We start from the raw sequence: 18,964 nt of genomic DNA on the forward strand, positions 1-18,964 counted from the left end.
CTGGAAATGCTCAAATCCAGACTGAGATCAGCTCAATAATCCTGTCCCAAAATTCACTTTTCACACTGGAAAAGCTCAAATCCAGACTGAGATCAGCTCAATAATCCTGTCCCAAAATTCACTTTTCACACTGGAAAAGCTCAAATCCAGACTGAGATCAGCTCAATAATCCTGTCCCAAAATTCACTTTTCACACTGGAAAAGCTCAAATCCAGACTGAGATCTCCCCTGGGCATTAAAAATGGGATAATTTCTTATTTTTTAGATAAAACCCTGTTTGTTCTGAACGCCAGGAGCTGCTGTTCGGTGTCAGGGAGTGCAAGGCCCCGGGGCCGTGTCCTCAGAAATGAGAATTTCCCCAGAAAAAGGAGAATTCTGGAGGTGGTTTTGTGTTTCCCTCCGGACCCGATGGCATTCCTGGGAATGTGAAAGGTGCTTGTGCACTCCAGGAGCAAGAGAATTTGGAAATTTCACGGATTTTCCGAATTTTTGGGTTGAAAAAGACCTGAAAGCTCTTCCAGTTCCAACCATGACACCTCCCACCATCCCTGACTGCTCCAGGCCAACCTTGGACATTGCCAGGGATGGAGCAGCCAGGAATTCTCTGGGAATTCCGTCCTTTGGGAACTCCATTCTCTGGGAATTCCGTCCTTTGGGAATTCCGTCCTTTGGGAATTCCATTCTGCCTTTGGGAATTCCATTCTCTGGGAATTCCGTCCTTTGGGAACTCCATTCTCTGGGAATCCCATCCTTTGCGAATTCCGTCCGTTGGGAACTCCATTCTTCCTTTGGGAATTCCATTCTCTGGGAATCCCATCCTTTCTTTGGGAATTCCATTCTCTGGGAATCCCATCCTTTGGGAATTCCATTCTCTGGGAATTCCATTCTTTCTTTGGCAATTCCATTCTTTAGGAATTCCATTCTTTGGGAATTCCATTCTTTCTCTGGCAATTCCATTCTTCCTTTGGAAATTCCCATCTTTGGGAATTTAATTCTCTGGGAATTCCGTCCTTTGGGAACTCCATTCTCTGGGAATTCCATCCTTTGGGAATTCCATCCTTCCTTTGGGAATTCAATTCTCTGGGAACTCCATTCTCTGGGAATTCCGTCCTTTGGGAATTCCATTCTTCCTTTGGGAATTCCATTCTTTAGGAATTCCATCCTTTCTTTGGGAATTCCATTCTTTGGCAATTCCATTCTTCCTTTGGGAACTCCATTCTTTAGGAATTCCATTCTTTGGGAATTCCATTCTTTGGGAATTCCATTCTTTCTTTGGGAATTCCAATCTTTGGGAATTCCATTCTTTGGCAATTCCATTCTTCCTTTGGCAATTCCATTCTCTGGGAATTCCATTCTCTTGGAATTCCATTCTTTCTTTGGCAATTCCATTCTTTAGGAATTCCATTCTTTGGGAATTCCATTCTTTCTTTGGGAATTCCATTCTCTGGGAATTCCATTCTTCCTTTGGGAACTCCATTCTGCCTTTGGGAATTCCATTCTCTGGGAATTCCATTCTTCATTTGGGAATTCAATTCTCTGGGAACTCCGTCCTTTGGGAATTCCATTCTTCCTTTGGGAATTCTATTCTTTCTTTGGGAACTTCATTGTTTGGGAATTCCATTCTTTCTTTGGGAATTCCATTCTTCCTTTGGGCATTCCATTCTTTAGGAATTCCATTCTTTGGGAACTCCATTCTTTCTTTGGGAACTCCATTCTTTAGGAATTCCATTTTTCCTTTGGGAATTCCATTCTTTAGGAATTCCATTCTCTGGGAATTCCATTCTTTAGGAATTCCATTCTTCCTTTGGCAATTCCATTCTTTGGCAATTCCAGTCTTTCTTTGGGAACTCCATTCTCTGGGAACTCCTTCCTTTGTCAATTCCATTCTTCCTTTGGGAATTTCTTTCTTTCTCTGGGAATTCCACGCCAGGGAAGGATCTCCCTGCGGATCCGGGCTCCCAGAGCCATCAGCTCTGAGGAAAAGGAGGAAATGCAGAATTTGGGATGCGGGCGCGGCGCTCGGAGCCGCTCAGACACATCCCAGGAGTTCTGTCAGACTCTCAAGGATCCCAGACTGAATAAAGGCATTTCTGCAGCCCCTTCCCTCCCTCCCTCCCGCGGGGCTGCTGCACAGACGCCTCTCCCGCAGCGAGGCCAAGAATCCCCAGCAAATGTGGAATTCGCTGGGTCCCAAGGAGGAAATTGTGAATCTGACTCCGCGTTCTTAAAGGGCTAATTTATTATTTTATGGTATTGTATTATGTTATTTTATGGTGTTATATTATTTTATGGTATTATATTATAATTATATAGTATAATATAATACCATAAAATAATATTATATTATATTATATTATAATACATTACATTATATATATTATATATTATTTATATTATTTATATTATATTATATTATATTATATTATATTATATTATATTATATATTATTATATATTATTATATATATGATATTTATTATATATATTATATAATATATTTTTATTATATTTTATTATATTATAGTACATTATAGGATATTATAGGATATTATATTATAGTATATCATAATACATTTTATTATATTGTATTATATTATATTACATTACATTATATATATTATATATTATGTTAATTATATTATATTATAGTATAGTATAGTATATTACATTATAGTGTATATGTATTATATATTGTATTATTTCCAGTATTTCTATTACTTATATTATATTACATTACATTACATTACATTATATTATAATATATTATATTATATTACATTACATTACATTATATTATATTATATTATATTATATTATATTATATTATATTATATTATATTATATTATATTATATTATATTATATTACATTACATTACATTACATTATATTACATTATGCTACACTAAAAACAGAGGAAGGACACAGACAGAAAGCTACAAATTATGACAATTAAAACCCCTGACTCCTTGACACAGCCTGCCTGTGATTGCTCATTAAATAAAACCAATTCACCTGCTGGATAAACAATCTGCAAACCACATTCCAAAGCAGCGAAACCCAGGAGGAACAGATGAGATAATCTCATTTTCCATTTTCTCTGAGGCTCCCCAGGAGGAGAATCCCGGGCAAAGGGGATTTTTCAGGAAATGCGACAGCGGCAAGGGAACGCGCGGCGGGCAGGTGCTCAAAGGAAAGGTTAAAAACACCAATTCCCACCCTTCTCCAGGGAAAAACGAGGCTGCTCTGCAGGCACACGGCTCATTTCCATGCTTTTCTAATCATTCCTGAATATTTTCCCCTCCTGCCCCCAAAATGATCAATCACAGCTGCTTTTTCCCCGACTCTTCCCACGTGTGAGAGCACAAATTAATGAGCACGGGGTGCGTGTGTGTGTGTGGGGGGAAAAACCCAGGCAAAGCACCTGTGCTCCTCCTCTGGGGAAACGACAGCAATAATTTGATATTTCCCTCAGGATAAAAAGCAATGAAACTCAAATTAACCGATGCTCTTGTTGAAAACGGGAAAGATTTCAGAATCCTTTCCATCACTGTCGTTGCCCTGAGATCCAGGGTTACACTCACAATTTGTTTTCCAGTTAGCATGGTAGGATTTATCACTGTAAAGTAAATTATCATTATTAAAATCTTGCTTGTTTTGCTTAAAAAGCAATGAAATTCAAATTTTATCCCATTGTTTTGTTGAAAACAAATTATCCCATTTGCTTTTGTTGAAAATGGGAAGAGCAGAGGGAATCTGATGGGGCACCCTCGATGGCAGAATTGTTTCCATCACTGTCGTTGCTCTGAGATCCAGGGTTACACTCACAGTTTGGTCTGCAGTTAACATGGGGGAAAAATTGGAATTTTTGTCCACAAAAACGGAGAAATTCCACCCTGAAATTCCAGTTCAGGGGAAAAAACGGAATTTTTGTCCACAAAAACGGAGAAATTCCACCCTGAAATTCCAGTTCAGGGGGAAAAAATGGAATTTTTGTCCACAAAAACGGAGAAATTCCACCCTGAAATTCCAGTTCAGGGGGAAAAATTGGAATTTTTGTCCACAAAAATGGAGAAATTCCACCCTGAAATTCCATTTCATTCATGCCCTTCCACCCTGCCATGGGCAGGGATGCCACAACTAAAAGGATGTTGAAAATGTACAGTAAAATAAAAAAATGAACCATTTTCAGCTCAAAAAGTACATTTGTGAAAATAGGAGATGAGCAAACTGCTGAATTCTTGAATTAAAATTACCAGCAGGTGAAAGGATTTTAATCCTATTAGGATTTCAATCTTAATATTAAAACCCATTGGTCCAATGTTGTCACATAATGCATTAAAATTTGTGTTAAAAAAATCAGCATTAACAGGAATAAATTTTATTGTTAAACAAAATTAAATTAAATAAACAATAAAACCCATAATTCAATTAAAATTAAACAAACACCAGCCAGGGATGGGAGTGAGTGGGTGGGAAAAAAAAAAAATCTTAATTTAAATTTATCCCACAGCAATGGAATGAAACAGAGTGGAGAGGGAAAAAAAAATGGGGGAAAATGGGATTGTCTATTTTTGTTGCAGATAAAAATAAAGATATTTGCAATTACATCATCTTCCAGCTCAGAATAATTAAATTCTTCCAAACACCAAGGCGGTTTTAATTTTTTTAAAGAGGAGATCAGAAGGAAAATAAAGAAGATTTCGAGATAAGCACAGGAACTGCTTCAAAGAACTCAGTGAAAATTGCTTTTAAAATTAAAATTACTTTTAAATTACTTTTTCACTCCGTGAAATTTATTTTTAAAAGAGTTTTGCTCATTATTCCTGCAGAAAAAAAAATTCCTCTCTATCAGCAGCAAAGTGAAATAATCTCCCCATGGAATTCCCAAATTCCAGGAATTTCCTTCTTAGGTGGTTATTTACATTCAATCCTCAAAAAATGGGCAAAAAAGGAAATTCCTTCTTTTATTTTCTTTCTGGGATGATTACGGCGATCCAAGCAAGGCAGGTAAAAATCTAAAAAGTGAATTTAAATGAGTTTATTCTGATTTTTCAAGGGGACTGACCCAAATTTCTGATTTCAGGCACCAAACCAGGCAGTTTCTGCTTCTTATCCGACCCAACTCTCCACTTTGGAATATTTCAAATTTTGGGAATATTTCGAATTTTGGGAATATTTCTGATTTCAAGCAGCCAAATCAACTGAGTTTCTGGCTTTTTATCTGACCAAACTCTCCACTTGGGAATATTCTCATTTTGGGAATATTTCCAATTTTGGGAATATTTCTGATTCCAGGCAGCCAAATAAACACAGTTTCTGGGTTTTATCTGACCAAACTCTCTGCTTGGGAATATTTCTAATTTTGGGAATATTTCTGATTTTGGGAATATTCCTGATTTGGGAATATTTCTGATTTTGGGAATATTTCTAATTTCAGAAATATTTCTGATTTCAGGCACTCAAATAAACAGTTTCTGCTTTTTATCTGACCAAACCCTCTCCTTGGGAATATTTCTAATTTTTGTGGGGAATATTTCTAATTTTAGGAATATTTCTGATTTTGGGAATATTTTTAATTTCAGAAATATTTCTAATTTCAGAAATATTTCTGATTTCAGGCACTCAAACAAACAGTTTCTGGTTCTGATCTGACCAAACCCTGTGCTTGTGAATATTTCTAATTTTTGGGGGGAATATTTCTGATTTTGGGAATGCTTCTAATTTGGGAATATTTCTAATTTCAGGAATATTTTTAATTTCAGAAATATTTCTGATTTCAGGCACTCAAACAAACAGTTTCTGCTTTTTATCTGACCAAACTCTTTGCTTGAAAATATTTCCAATTTTGGGAATATTTCTGATTACAGGCGGCCAAATAAACACAGTTTCTGGGTTTTATCTGACCAAACTCTCTGCTTGGGAATATTTCTAACTTTGGGAATATTCCTGATTTTGGGAATATTTCTAATTTCAGAAATATTTCTGATTTCAGGCACTCAAATAAACAGTTTCTGGTTCTGATCTGACCAAACCCTCTCCTTGGGAATATTTCTAATTTTTGTGGGGGATATTTCTAATTTTAGGAATATTTCTGATTTTGGGAATATTTCTAATTTCAGAAATATTTCTAATTTCAGAAATATTTCTGATTTCAGGCACTCAAATAAACAGTTTCTGGGTTTTATCTGACCAAACCCTCCGCTTGGGAATATTTCTAATTTTGGGAATATTTCTAATTTTGGGAATATTTCTAACTTCGGGAATATTTCTAATTTCAGAAATATTTCTAATTTCAGAAATATTTCTGATTTCAGGCACTCAAATGAACGCAGTTTCTGGTTCTGATCTGACCAAACTCCCCCTTTGGGAATATTTCTCATTTTGGGAATATTTCTCATTTTGGGAATATTTCTAATTTTGGGAGTATTTCTGATTTTGGGAATATTTCTAATTTCAGAAATATTTCTGATTTCAGGCACTCAAATAAACAGTTTCTGCTTTTTATCTGACCAAACCCTCTCCATGGGAATATTTCTAATTTTTGTGGGGAATATTTCTAATTTTGGGAATATTTCTGATTTTGGGAATATTTCTAATTTCAGGAATATTTCTAATTTTGGGAATATTTCTCATTTTGGGAATATTTCTCATTTTGGGAATATTTCTGATTTTGGGAATATTTCTAATTTCAGAAATATTTCTGATTTCAGGCACTCAAACAAACAGTTTCTGCTTTTTATCTGACCAAACCCTCTCCTTGGGAATATTTCTAATTTTAGGAATATTTCTAATTTTGGGAATATTCTAATTTTGGGAATATTTCTAATTTCAGAAATATTTCTGATTTCAGGCACTCAAATAAACAGTTTCTGGTTCTTATCTGACCAAACCCTCTGCTTGGGAATATTTCTAATTTTGGGAATATTCTAATTTTGGGAATATTTCTAACTTTGGGAATATTTCTAATTTCAGAAATATTTCTAATTTCAGAAATATTTCTGATTTCAGGCACTCAAATAAACAGTTTCTTGTTTTTATCTGACCAAACCCTCCGCTTGGGAATATTTCTAATTTTGGGAATATTCCCGATTTGGGAATATTTCCGATTTGGGGAATATTTCCAATTCCAGGCACCCAAACAAACAGAGTTTGTGGTTTTTATCTGACCCTGCAGGAGCAGCTGCCATTCCCACCCCTCTCTGGGAATGTTCCAGAAGGAATTCCTGTGCCACCATCTCCCACACCCCAGTGGAATTTTAACCTCAGATTTGCTGGGGTTAAAATAAAAATAAAAAATAAAATAAAATAAAAATTCCCAGACCATAAAACCTTTCTATATCCACTGTGGGATCGACTCCACTTCCATTTAGGATGCTCTGCTCTCAGAAATATTAGACATTAATTAAATAACATTAAAACTTTATAAAAATATGCTCTCATTTCAGCACTATTCCCCACAAAACTCCCAATTTCCCCCTGATCTAAGGATAAATTTCACCACCAGGAGCTGAGGATAAAATCATTTCCCCCCCAGCTTTGGGAATCTGGTTCAGTTGTAAATCTGGATTATTTCATAGGGGAAGAGTGGAAAAAAATATAAATGGAGGGGTTAAAAGGGAAAAAAAGGCAACGTTTTTGAGGGGAAAAAATACAAATGGAGGGGTTAAAAGGAAAAAAAAACCAAACTTTTTTTGAGGGGAAAAAATATAAATGGAGGGGTTAAAAGGAAAAAAGGCAACTTTTTTGAGGGGAAAAAATACAAATGGAGGGGTTAGAAGGAAAAAAAAACCAAACCTTTTTTTGAGGGGAAAAAAATATAAATGGAGGGGTTAAAAGGGAAAAAAAAACCAAACCTTTTTTTGAAGGGAAAAAATATAAATGGAGGGGTTAAAAGGAAAAAAAAGGCAACATTTTGAGGGGAAAAAATACAAATGGAGGGGTTAGAAGGAAAAAAAAACCAAACCTTTTTTTGAGGGGAAAAAATACAAATGGAGGGGTTAAAAGGAAAAGAAAAGGCAACTTTTTTGAGGGGAAAAAAGATAAATGGAGGGGTTAAAAGGAAAAAAAAACAAACCTTTTTTTGAGGGGAAAAAATATAAATGGAGGGGTTAAAAAAACCAAATCTTTTTTTGAGGGGAAAAAATATAAATGGAGGGGTTAGAAGGGAAAAAAAAAACCAAACCTTTTTTTGAGGGGAAAAAATATAAATGGAGGGGTTAAAAGGAAAAAAAGGCAACTTTTTTGAGGGGAAAAAAATATAAATGGAGGGGTTAAAAGGAAAAAAAAACAAACCTTTTTTTGATGGGGAAAAAATATAAATGGAGGGGTTAAAAGGGAAAAAAAGGCAACATTTTTGAGGGGAAAAAATACAAATGGAGGGGTTAAAAGGAAAAAAAACCAAACCTTTTTTTGAGGGGAAAAAATATAAATGGAGGGGTTAAAGGAAAAGAAAGGCAACTTTTTTGAGGGGAAAAAAATATAAATGGAGGGGTTAAAAGGGAAAAAAAAAGGCAACTTTTTTGAGGAAATGGAGGGGTTAAAAGGGAAAAAAAGGCAACTTTTTTGAGGGGAAAAAAATATAAATGGAGGAGTTAAAAGGGAAAAAAAGCCCTTTGCTACTCCCTGGGGTCTGCAGGTCCTTGGACCCAATTTGCTGTGAATGAAACCTTTATTGTTCTTTTGACTCCTGCTGGGCCCTTACAGCAACGGCCTGCAGGGATTTCAGCAGCTTTTTCCTGCTCGTTTTTATTATTCCAGCCCTCGAGTTTCAAGTTTTCGCTGCGAATTTCGCCTCCTCAAAACCCCGAGGGTTTTATAGATGCTTACGTTTCAATTGTTTCAATATTTAAATTTGAATTTCCATCGGCAGGCGGTGGCTGGTGGAAATTAATCAAGAGAAAGCCACGTGTCCCCCTTTTTTATTTCTTTTTTTCTTTTTTTCTCTCTGTTTTTAAGCATCAGATTAAAACCACAGCAGTGAAGACTCAATCAAACCAATGAAATTGCAAACACCCACAGATTTCCCGCCGTAAAAATGATCCCACGTTGGATGCAAGAGTCCCATCTTAATAAAACCTAACAGAGAAAAAAACACCAAAACCCGAACCAGAAAGGGTTAAAAGGTAATAAAAGGATTATTCTCAAGCCTAAGCCAAACCTTTAAGTGATATTTTATGGCATTAAAACGTGAGCTGTGATGACTCAGCTGGTGTTTTAACTGCTTCAGAGCCAAAATGGTAATTTTTAAATATCCCTCTGTGCGCAGCCGTAAAATAGAAATTTGCTGTAAAACCCTCTGGGGAAAAAAAAAAAATAAAGTTCCTTTAAAATAATTTGCAGAAAATATATAAGGAATGTCATTCCAAAACCAATCTGCCATTTTGGCCCAAAAGCAGGCAATTAATCCATAAAATGCTTTATTTTCAACTGCATCTGAATAAAGCAGTGGAGAATTTGATCTCAGGGCTCTCAGAGGCTTCTGTTCCTGTGGTAACTCAATTAAACCCAGCAGATAAATCTCAGTTTCTTGAAAAAAAGCCCCGAAGCTGCTGAGCTGCAAGCTCTGGTTTTCTTCAGAAGATGCTTTAAATCAGATTTTATACAGATGGAGGAGATGGGAAACCCACAGGCCACCAAAAGCCCCCAGAATTGCTACAGATGAACAAGAACTACAAAAATCAGCTCAAACTCCACAATTCCTCACCAGCAAAACTTCCAACGACCAAAAATAAACTCAGCGAGCTCTGGTCTTGATGTTGGTTTTAAAAAAAAACATCTTTACATCTTCTGCAGGTGCCACAGAGCCCAGAAACACCAGGAAAATCACCAAGGGTTGATGGAAATTCTGATTTCCCAGCAACATCCAAGCTAAGGAATTATCCCAGTAATTTGAAAACGGCAACAACTTTTTAAATTTTTAATAGGAACAGCATAGCTTTGAGTGAGGAACTCAACGAGGAACTCTCCACTTCCACCCAGCTCAGCTTCCACCCCTCCTGCAGGAATTTCTTCCCACTCTGAGGAAGCTTTTCCCACCCCATAAATCCTCTCTGAGACCCCCCCGAGCTGCTCAGCACCAAAGGGCGGCCACAGCCCCTCCTGCCTGGGGCTTCTCAACAATTCAGCATCTTCTGGTTTGTGAGCCAAGGTCTGCTCCCTCCAGAGCTCAGCTGCTTCAGCAGGAGACGTGGATGGTTGGGATGGGGCTCGCAGGGCCCTTCCTGAGGCTCTGGGGGCCGGCTGGGGGAGGTTCCCAAGGGGAAGGGGACACAGCACCTTTGTATGGCCAGACCTTGGACCTGGGACAAACCCCAGGCAAAGGAGGGAAAACTCCACTCTCAACATCTCCTTTGAGTGGAAACTGCCCCAAAAGGTCTCTGGAATCAACCCATGGCTCACATTCCAAGTGATCCCAGTGCTTCAAATCCACCATCAGCATGGACACCACCACCATCATGGACACCACCATCATTGTGCCCAGCACCTCCATCCCTTCCAGAGGGGGAGCGCACAAAGATTCCATTTTCCCCCAGGCAAACCCAACTCTGGTACATTCTCTTTGTTCTCAGGACACCTTTGCAGGTCTCACAGCGTCTGCTTTGAGTGCAAAGAGACCCAAAAGCTCTGTGGAGTCAGCCCATGGCTCACATTCCACTGCTCCAAATCCACCATCATCGTGCCCACCACCTTCATATCCCTTCCAGAGGGGGAGCACACCAAGAATCCATTTTCCCCCAGGCAAACCCAACTCTTGTACATTCTCTTTGTTCTCAGGACACGTTTCAGGTGTGAAAATGCAAAAAAGGACGACGGAAAACCAAAAAAGGATGACGGAAAACCAAAAAAGGACGACGGAAAACCAAAAAAGGATGACGGAAAGCCAAAAAAGGACGACGGAAAGCCATAACAGGATGACAGAGAGCCAAAAAAGGACGAGAGAAGGGAAGGGTGGTGTTGAGCGGGGCGGTGCTGCTCACCTGGAAGGGACAGGGGATGTGGTACTCCCGGCAGCGCTCCTGGATCCACGTGGTCTCCCACACGCCCCGGTAGGCCTGCTCGTAGAAGTAGCAGCCGATGACCACCAGCAGGGGCACGAGGTAGAGCACGCTGAAGACGCCGATGCGGATCATGAACTTCACCAGCTTGTCCTGGTTCTCCTTCTCCAGCGGGATCTCGATGCGGACGCGGTTGAGGGAGATGATTCCGGCCAGCAGCAGGGACACCCCCACCACCACGTAGAGGCAGAGGGGCGCCAGCACGAAGTAGCGCAGCGCGTCCACGTCGTAGAGGCCCACGAAGCACACGCCGCTGATGTTGTCGCCCTCGATCTTGTTCATGGCCAGCAGGATGATGGTGAGGGTGCCCGGGATGCCCCAGGCGCTGGCGTGGAAGAGCAGGGCCTTCTTCTCGATGGCCTCGCTGCCCCACTTGGGCACGGCGGCCAGGAACCAGGTGATGGTGAGGATGACCCACCAGACGCTGCCGGCCATGGTGAAGAAGTAGAGCACCATGAAGAGCATGGTGCAGGCCTTGTTGTGGGAGCCCTGGGTCACCGTGGAGGCCTTGTACTGGGAGGGGCTGGAGGCGTTGCAGGCCACCCGGTCCTCCAGCAGGAAGCCGATGAAGAAGATGAGGGACACCATCATGTAGCAGACGGCGTAGAAGATGATGGGCCTCTCCGGGTAGCGGAAGCGCGTGACGTCGATGAGGAAGGTGAGGAAGGTGAACAAGGTGGCCGAGAGGCAGACGATGGAGATGACGCCGATGAAGTAGCGGGCGAAGGAGAGCTCCTCCCGGCGGAAGTACATGTTGGGGCAGGGAGGGGAGCAGTCCCGGACCCTGAGGAAGGAGTAGCCCAGCTCCGGGTCGATTTTCAGCTCCCGGGGACACCAGAAGCCGTAATCCCTCTGGACGGCCATCGGCGCCTCCTCCGTGGGCTCGCCGGCCAGGTTGAGGTCAACCAGGCGAGGGTAGGGCTCGTCGCAGTCTGGGAACCTAAAAAGAGGAGTTTACAAGGAATCTGCTCACAATTTATAGGGACTGGGAGCCTCACTGCACACAGAACTCACAGAATCGCAGGTTGGAAGAGACCTTGAAGATCACTGAGTCCAACCCATGTCCTAACAGCTCAACCAAACCATGGCAGTCAGTGCCACATCCAGGCTTTGTTAAACACACCCAGGGACGGTGACTCCACCACCTCCCCGGGCAGAACATTCCAGAACTTTATCATTGTTTCAGTAAAAACCTTTTTCCCAATATCCAGCCTGTATTTCCCTTGGCACGGCTTGAGGCTGTGTCCTCTGGTTGTGTCAGCGCTGCTGGAGACAGAGCCCAGCCCCAGCTGAGCACAGGCACCTTTCAGGAGCTGTGGAGGGTGTTGAGGTCACCCCTGAGTCTCCTTTTCTCCAGGCTGAGCACCCCCAGCTCCCTCAGTGCTTCTCACAGGGTTTGTGTTCCCAGCCCCTCTCCAGCCTCGTTGTCCCCTCTGGACACTCCCCAGGTCCTCAATGTCCTTCCCAAACTGAAGAGCCAGAACTGGACACGGCACTCCAGGTGTGGCCGCAGCAGTGCCAGGTACAGGGGAGGGATGGTCTCCCTGCTCCTGCTGGCCACACCATCCCTGATACAAGAATCAGGATTTCAAGGTGTGACTTCAGGCAAACCACCTGGAGCGAAACCAGACCAAACCCAAAAAATGGGGAATCCGTCAAATTCTGCACTATTTAGTCACAAGCGCATCCCACAGAGAAATGTTGCAACTATAAAATAAGTTTAAAAATAAAACAGGTGAGGAGCCAATTTGAGCTTTAAGAATGAAGGCAACGATGCAAAATCCATCCCAGGAAATCTGTGAATTCAAGTCCATGGCAGCAGGATTTAAAAAAACATTTTAAAGCCTTTCCTGAGCAACTGCACACGCTGCCATCAGACAGGGCAGTGAGGTGGTGACACCAAAATTCCAACCAGCACTGCCAGCAGTTTTCATAAATGGAATTATGATAAAGATATTTGTGTAGTTGATACCAGCATTAATAAATAGAATTATGATGAAAATATTTGTGCAGTTGACACCAGCATTAATAAATAGAATTATGATGAAGATATTTGTGTAAATAAAGCTCTGACTGGAGGTTCAGGACTGTTGGAGTTTCGAAGGAACTCTCATGAGATTGGAGCAATCCCAGTAACTCAGAAACATCCTCTGACTTTTTTAACTAAAATAATTTTAATTGTTTTTCATTCTCTCCAATTCAACTGGAAACTATTTCTTCCTGTTACTGCTCCTCGGTTTCATTAACTGTTGGAATCACAAAAAAACAATAAAGCACGAAGATCCTGTTTTTAATTTCATGCCTGTTCTGTCTCAAACAGCTTGGAACACTATTGGATCATTTTTCCATAAATTTATTTGTGCAATGTAAAGCTGAACACAGCTGTCTGCAGCTCAGCAAGGGGTACATGCTCTGCCAACAGCTTTGAGATTTCCCCCTCATCAAACCCAGCCAATTTTCAGCTGATCTCTTGGGCAGAAATAGGAACTCACTCCCCACCTCAGGAAAGGCTGCTGGCAAATGGGAAGGAAAACATCGCCGCATGTGACGGAAAACGTTTTAAACACCTGTTTTTTATGGGCCATAAAACATCCGGGATAGGAGTAATTTTATCCTGAAATTTAAAAAACAAAAAACAAAACAAACAAACAAACAAAAAAAGGCTTTTTCTCACCTGGTGCACTCCATATCCTCAGGCCAGGAGACCCCAAACATCTCCATGAGCTTGGAGCACTCGCTGTGGGCGCGCTGGCAGAGGCGGCGGCAGGGCAGCGTCACCCGCCCGTACTCCATGCACACCGGGGCGTACAGGGCGCACAGGAAGGGCCGGAAATCCCGGGAGCATTCCAGGTTCACCATGGGGTGGAAGGGCTGGCAAGAAAAAGAAGAAAAAAAGGAGAGAATTCAGTAGCTGCAAGCAGCACTTTGGTGGAATATTTTGGTTTTGCCTCATCGCGACTGTCACCGCGACCGCGACCTTCTGGCTGGATGGAACTCGGGGCTTTTAGGAAGACAGGGGACCATGGGGACAATGAAAATATTCCCAAGGGGTATTTTGTCCTCCATCTGAAGGGCTGGCACGGAAAATAAAAAAAAAAAAAATGGAGAATTCAGTAGCTGCAAGCAGCACTTTGGTGGAATATTTCACTTTTGTTTCATCCCGACCGTAACCACAACCTTCTGGCCATTGGGAGAAATGATCACCAGGATGGAACTCAGGGGTTTTAGGAAGACAGGGGACCATGGGGACAATGAAAATATTCCCAAGGGATATTTATGTCCTCCATCTGAAGGGCTGGCACGGAAAATTAAAAAAAAAAAACTGAGAATTCAGTAGCTGTGGAATATTTTGGTTTTGTCTCATCGCAACCGTAACCGTGACCTTCTGGCTGTTGGGAGAAATGATCACAAGGATGGAACTCGGGGGTTTTAGGAAGACAGGGGACCATGGAGACAATGAAAATATTCCCAAGGGATATTTATGTCCTCCATCTGAAGGGCTGGCACAGAAAATAAAATTTAAAAAAAAGGAAAATTCAGTAGCTGCAAGCAGCACTTTGGTGGAATATTTTGGTTTTGTCTCATTGCAACCGTAACCGCGACCTTCTGGCCGTTGGGAGAAATGATCACCAGGATGGAACTCGGGGGTTTTAGGAAGACAGAGGACAATGAAAATATTCCCAAGGGATATTTATGTCCTCCATCTGAAGGGCTGGCAAGAAAAAAAATTTAAAAAAGGAGAATTAAGTAGCTGCAAGCAGCACTTTGGTGGAATATTTCGCTTTTGCCTCATCGCGACCGTCACCGCGACCGCGACCTTCTGGCTGGATGGAACTCGGGGCTTTTAGGAAGACAGAGGACAATGAAAATATTCCCAAGGGGTATTTTGTCCTCCATCTGAAGGGCTGGCAAGAAAAAAATTTAAAAAAGGAGAATTCAGTAGCTGCAAGCAGCACTTTGGTGAAATATTTCGCTTTTGTTTCATCATGACTGTAACCACGACTTTCTGGCCATTGGGAGAAATGATCACCAGGATGGAACTCAGGGGGTTTTAGGAAGACAGGGAACCATGGGGACAATGAAAATATTCCCAAGGGATATTTATATCCTCCATCTGCATTCAAATCAGTGGGAATTCGATGGATAAATCCCCCTGGGGGTGGATTTCCATTCTCTCCTGAAGGTGGATTTGTCTCTCATTCCCAGCCTGCCCAGTTATTTAAATTCCCACACAGCCACGGAGCTTCCGGGGCTGTAATCACAGTGAAGGCACAACCAAGATGTCATTTTTTGCCTAAGCATCAGAAAGCACCCTGAAATCAAAACCTGAAAAAATTAAAATATCAAAATAAATAACCAGTGTCCCGTGCTCCTGTGGTGCTTTATAACAGGTTTGGTGTCAATGAGAGCGACACTCCCGGGAAGCTCTGAGAGAAAATCTGTCAGAGTCGGGCAAATACAGCTGGTCTGGAGCATTCCTGGAGGATAAAGAAGGAACAATAAAGAGGGAAGGGATTTATGGCTGGTGCGTGGTGATAATCCACGTCATTGTCCAGTGTGGGCTCATTCTGCTCTCGGGCTTTGTGGTTTGACCTTAAAACTCTCCAAGAATTAATCAGTGTTTTACTCCAAATCTCTGCGGCACCCACCACCATCCAAAGGCTCACCATCTCTTTGGGTATCAATGTAAGATCAATGATATTCCCCTGAGAGTGGAATTAGGACTTCCAATTCTGGAATAAAACAAACCCCAGACTGGAAAAACTTCTCCTGGTTTATATTTCAAATCACAGCTCAAAGGGAAGAAGTGGCTGCATCACCAGCTTTGTTCTACACAGAATTTTTAGGAAAAGAGCCCATTATTTGGAGGGCAGGGTTTTCTCCACAGCCCAGCAGGATTAAGGAGCAGGAATTGTAATCCTTGGAATTTGCAGTGTGAAAGCTGAAGCACCAATGAACCCGCTAGATATAAATACATACAAATCCTAAATCTTGTTACAAGCGCAGCTGAAGAGGAGCTGCAGAAAGATTAAATCCTCAAGCAGCAATTTCCTGAGAAGTGTTTTAAACCAATTCAGCATTTTCTTTTGCCAAACTATAGAGCAGAACTGATCTAACAGGAAAAAGCAGGTCAATGACCAGAAAATACTGAGAATTATAAGGAAAAGTTTCACTTCTCCCTTACCACCTCTCAATCCTTCCCAGACACCTCCTTCCCTCTGCAAAAGGTTAATTTTGAGAATGCAAGACACAACCATGCCATGGTTTTAATGTATGTATTAGAAAAAAAACCCCCATAATTATTATTTACCAAATTGATTAAATTCCCTTAATTTCTCAAACTGAAATTCAGCGATAACTTGCAGGAAGAGCAGGATGGGCCTCCAGAGTTACCAACCAGGGAAAAGGCAGCAGCAGTTGGGAAATATTTACATTTACAGGCTCAGGTTACTCAAGGAACTCCTTCTGTTTGCTGTACTAAAGTACTTCAGGTTTATTTTTATTTATATATTTATTTGTGAGTATTTATTGTCTACTGCAGAGTTAAATCCATTGTTTGCTGGCATGGATTCAAGAAATTGATTCCAGGGATTTGCAACACCTGCCTGGAAAAGCTGCAGGTAAAAGACTTTTCTTGATGGAAAGGGAGAATAAAACAAGAACTCCACTTTTATTCTGGTAAGAGTAATTTCCCTTCTTAACAAAAAGCCTTGAAAATGAGAAGATTAAGTTACAACTTTATGAAAAAGAGTTCCTGTTTTCATGCCTGCCCCAACCCCAAGGTTTTGCAGAGTTATCAACCAGGAAAAAAGGCAGCAGCAGTTGGGAAATATTTACATTTACAGGCTCAGGTTACTCAAGGAACTCCTCCTGTTTGGCTGGACATGTACTTCAGGTTTATTTTTAGTCATATATTTATTTGTGAGTATTTATTGTCTACATTGTTTGACCACATGGATCTGAGGAATTGATTCCAGGGAGTTACAGCACCTGCCTGGAAAAGCTGCACATAAAAGTCCTTACTTGATGGAAAGGGAAAATAAAACAAGAACTCCACTTTTATTCTGGTAAGAGTTTACCTTCCCCTCTTTTCAAAAAGCCTTGAAAATGAGAAGATTAAGTTACAACTTTATGAAAAACAGTTCCTGTTTCCATGCCTGCCCCAATCCCAAGGTTTTGCCTCCCGCCACTGCAAGTTCTCACAAACCTATTCCTAAATTTCAAATTCTCCTCACAATGCCTCCCCTCCTTTCCTCTGATACACCTCCCACTCTGAAAATACGTTCCCAAAGTTCCTTTTTTCCGCTATTTTGCCTTTCTTAAAAGATCTGTTTGGTTTTGGTGGAGTTGCAGAGCCTGAACCATTCAGGAAAAGACCTCAGAGCACCTCAAGGTGCAAACACAGCTCCAGTGAAGGGCAAGACAGGAGGAAACCGCCCCAAGCTGTGCCAGGGGAGCTTCAGGATGGAATTCGGAGGGAATTTCCTGGTGGAAAAGCTGTAGAACATCAGAGTGGGCTGCCCAGGGAGCTCCTTTGGAGCCCCCATCCCTGTGAGGAACAACACTCAGAGCTCTGGGCTGGGGACAAGGTGAGGATCCCAAAGATCTTTTCCAGCCTGAATAATTCTGAAATCCTGTGAACTTTAAAATCATGAAGAGGCTGAGCTGGAGAACAGGTTGGAATTCAGAGGGAATTTCCTGATGGAAAAGCTGTAGAACATCAGAGTGGGCTGCCCAGGGAGCTCCTTTGGAGTCCCCATCCCTGGAGGTGTCCAAGGAACAACACTCACAGCTCTAGGCTGGTGACAAGGTGAGGATCCCAGAGATCTTTTCCAGCCTGAATAATTCTGAAATCCTGTGAACTTCAAAATCACAAAGAGACTGAGCTGGAGAACAGCAATAAAATCCCTCCAACGACTCCTGATAAGACAGAAAAAGAGATTCACCCTCCCTGAGGCAGCATTTGTGCCTGGGGGCAGCTCCATTTGTGGGCACCCCAAAAATGATCCTGTGAACTTTAAAATCATGAAGAGGCTGAGCTGGAGAACAGGTTGGGATTCAGATGGAATTTCCTGATGGAAGAGCTGTTAAAACTTTGCTGTTAAACTCAGAATGGGCTGCCCAGGGCAGCTCCCTTTGCAAACACCTCAAAAATTATCTCCAAATTTTCTCCCCCCTTTCCCCCTTGCAGCTCCTGAGATGAAAGGTCACCTCCACCTACTGATGATGTTGTTCCCTATTAAAAATAAACACAGGGAGATGAAAAGATTCTTTTCATGCTCTTGCCCAAGGACGCAGTGCAAGTCATGACATCGACAGGAACAAAAGGCTCTCTGTTCATGGGATGTGCTTCACAAAAAAACAGCTCCAGGAGCAAAAAGGAAAAGGGCAAGAGGAGGCCTGGCAGCCAAATTGATTTCAGTGATTCAGTCCTGGGAAATCCAAGAGAAGGAAGAGATAAATGCTTATTTAGGAAGAGATCAGCTCTTCTTGGCCTTGGTTTTGCCACTCAGGTGTTGTGGGAAGGGACTTTACAGATAATGTTCATCCCCCAAGGGATGAAAGCCAAAGGAGAGATGGAATGTGGAGATTTTCCCCCTCTCCAAATAATTTTCTTAGCAAATCCTCACTTTTGCTAATGAAGCAACAGCAGTAACTCAGATCATAAATACACCACAGAACAGAGCTCCAGTTTCAGCCCTCACAGCACTGGGAGATAATAAACCCCCAAATTCTTTTGTTTCACACAGACATTCGGCCGTTATTTGGGAAACGGCTTTGCAAGATTTAAACCGAATCACTTGGGTGATCTCTCCCCGTTCTGTTTATTTATACATTCTATTCTTTGATCAGAGAACCAAACAGGAAACACCCTCATCATCTCAGAGAGGGAAGGAGGGAACTTTTCC

At 41.5% G+C, this 18,964-nt stretch overlaps 1 protein-coding gene across 4 annotated transcripts in view; it reads right to left on the bottom strand.

Annotated features, from left to right (window-relative positions):
• The window catches only part of FZD3 (frizzled class receptor 3), a 78,589-nt gene that overhangs the window by 19,087 nt on the left and 40,538 nt on the right, over window positions 1-18,964 (bottom strand). For all 4 annotated transcript variants that reach the window (XR_011682419.1, XR_011682418.1, XR_011682417.1 and 1 more), the window contains exons 3-4: window positions 13,729-13,925; window positions 10,977-11,994 (exon numbers count right to left, since the gene is read on the bottom strand). Coding sequence is in view for 1 of the 4 variants with exons in the window: in XM_071448013.1 (XP_071304114.1) it covers window positions 10,977-11,994; window positions 13,729-13,925 (1,215 nt within the window). In the remaining 3 variants the exon portion in view is untranslated. The remainder of the gene's footprint in view (window positions 1-10,976; window positions 11,995-13,728; window positions 13,926-18,964) is intronic.

The sequence above is a fragment of the Agelaius tricolor genome, unplaced genomic scaffold, assembly GCF_023055355.1.
Source record: "Agelaius tricolor isolate 1412-34295 unplaced genomic scaffold, bAgeTri1.0.p SCAF_1, whole genome shotgun sequence".
In the NCBI taxonomy this organism is placed as follows: domain Eukaryota; kingdom Metazoa; phylum Chordata; class Aves; order Passeriformes; family Icteridae; genus Agelaius; species Agelaius tricolor.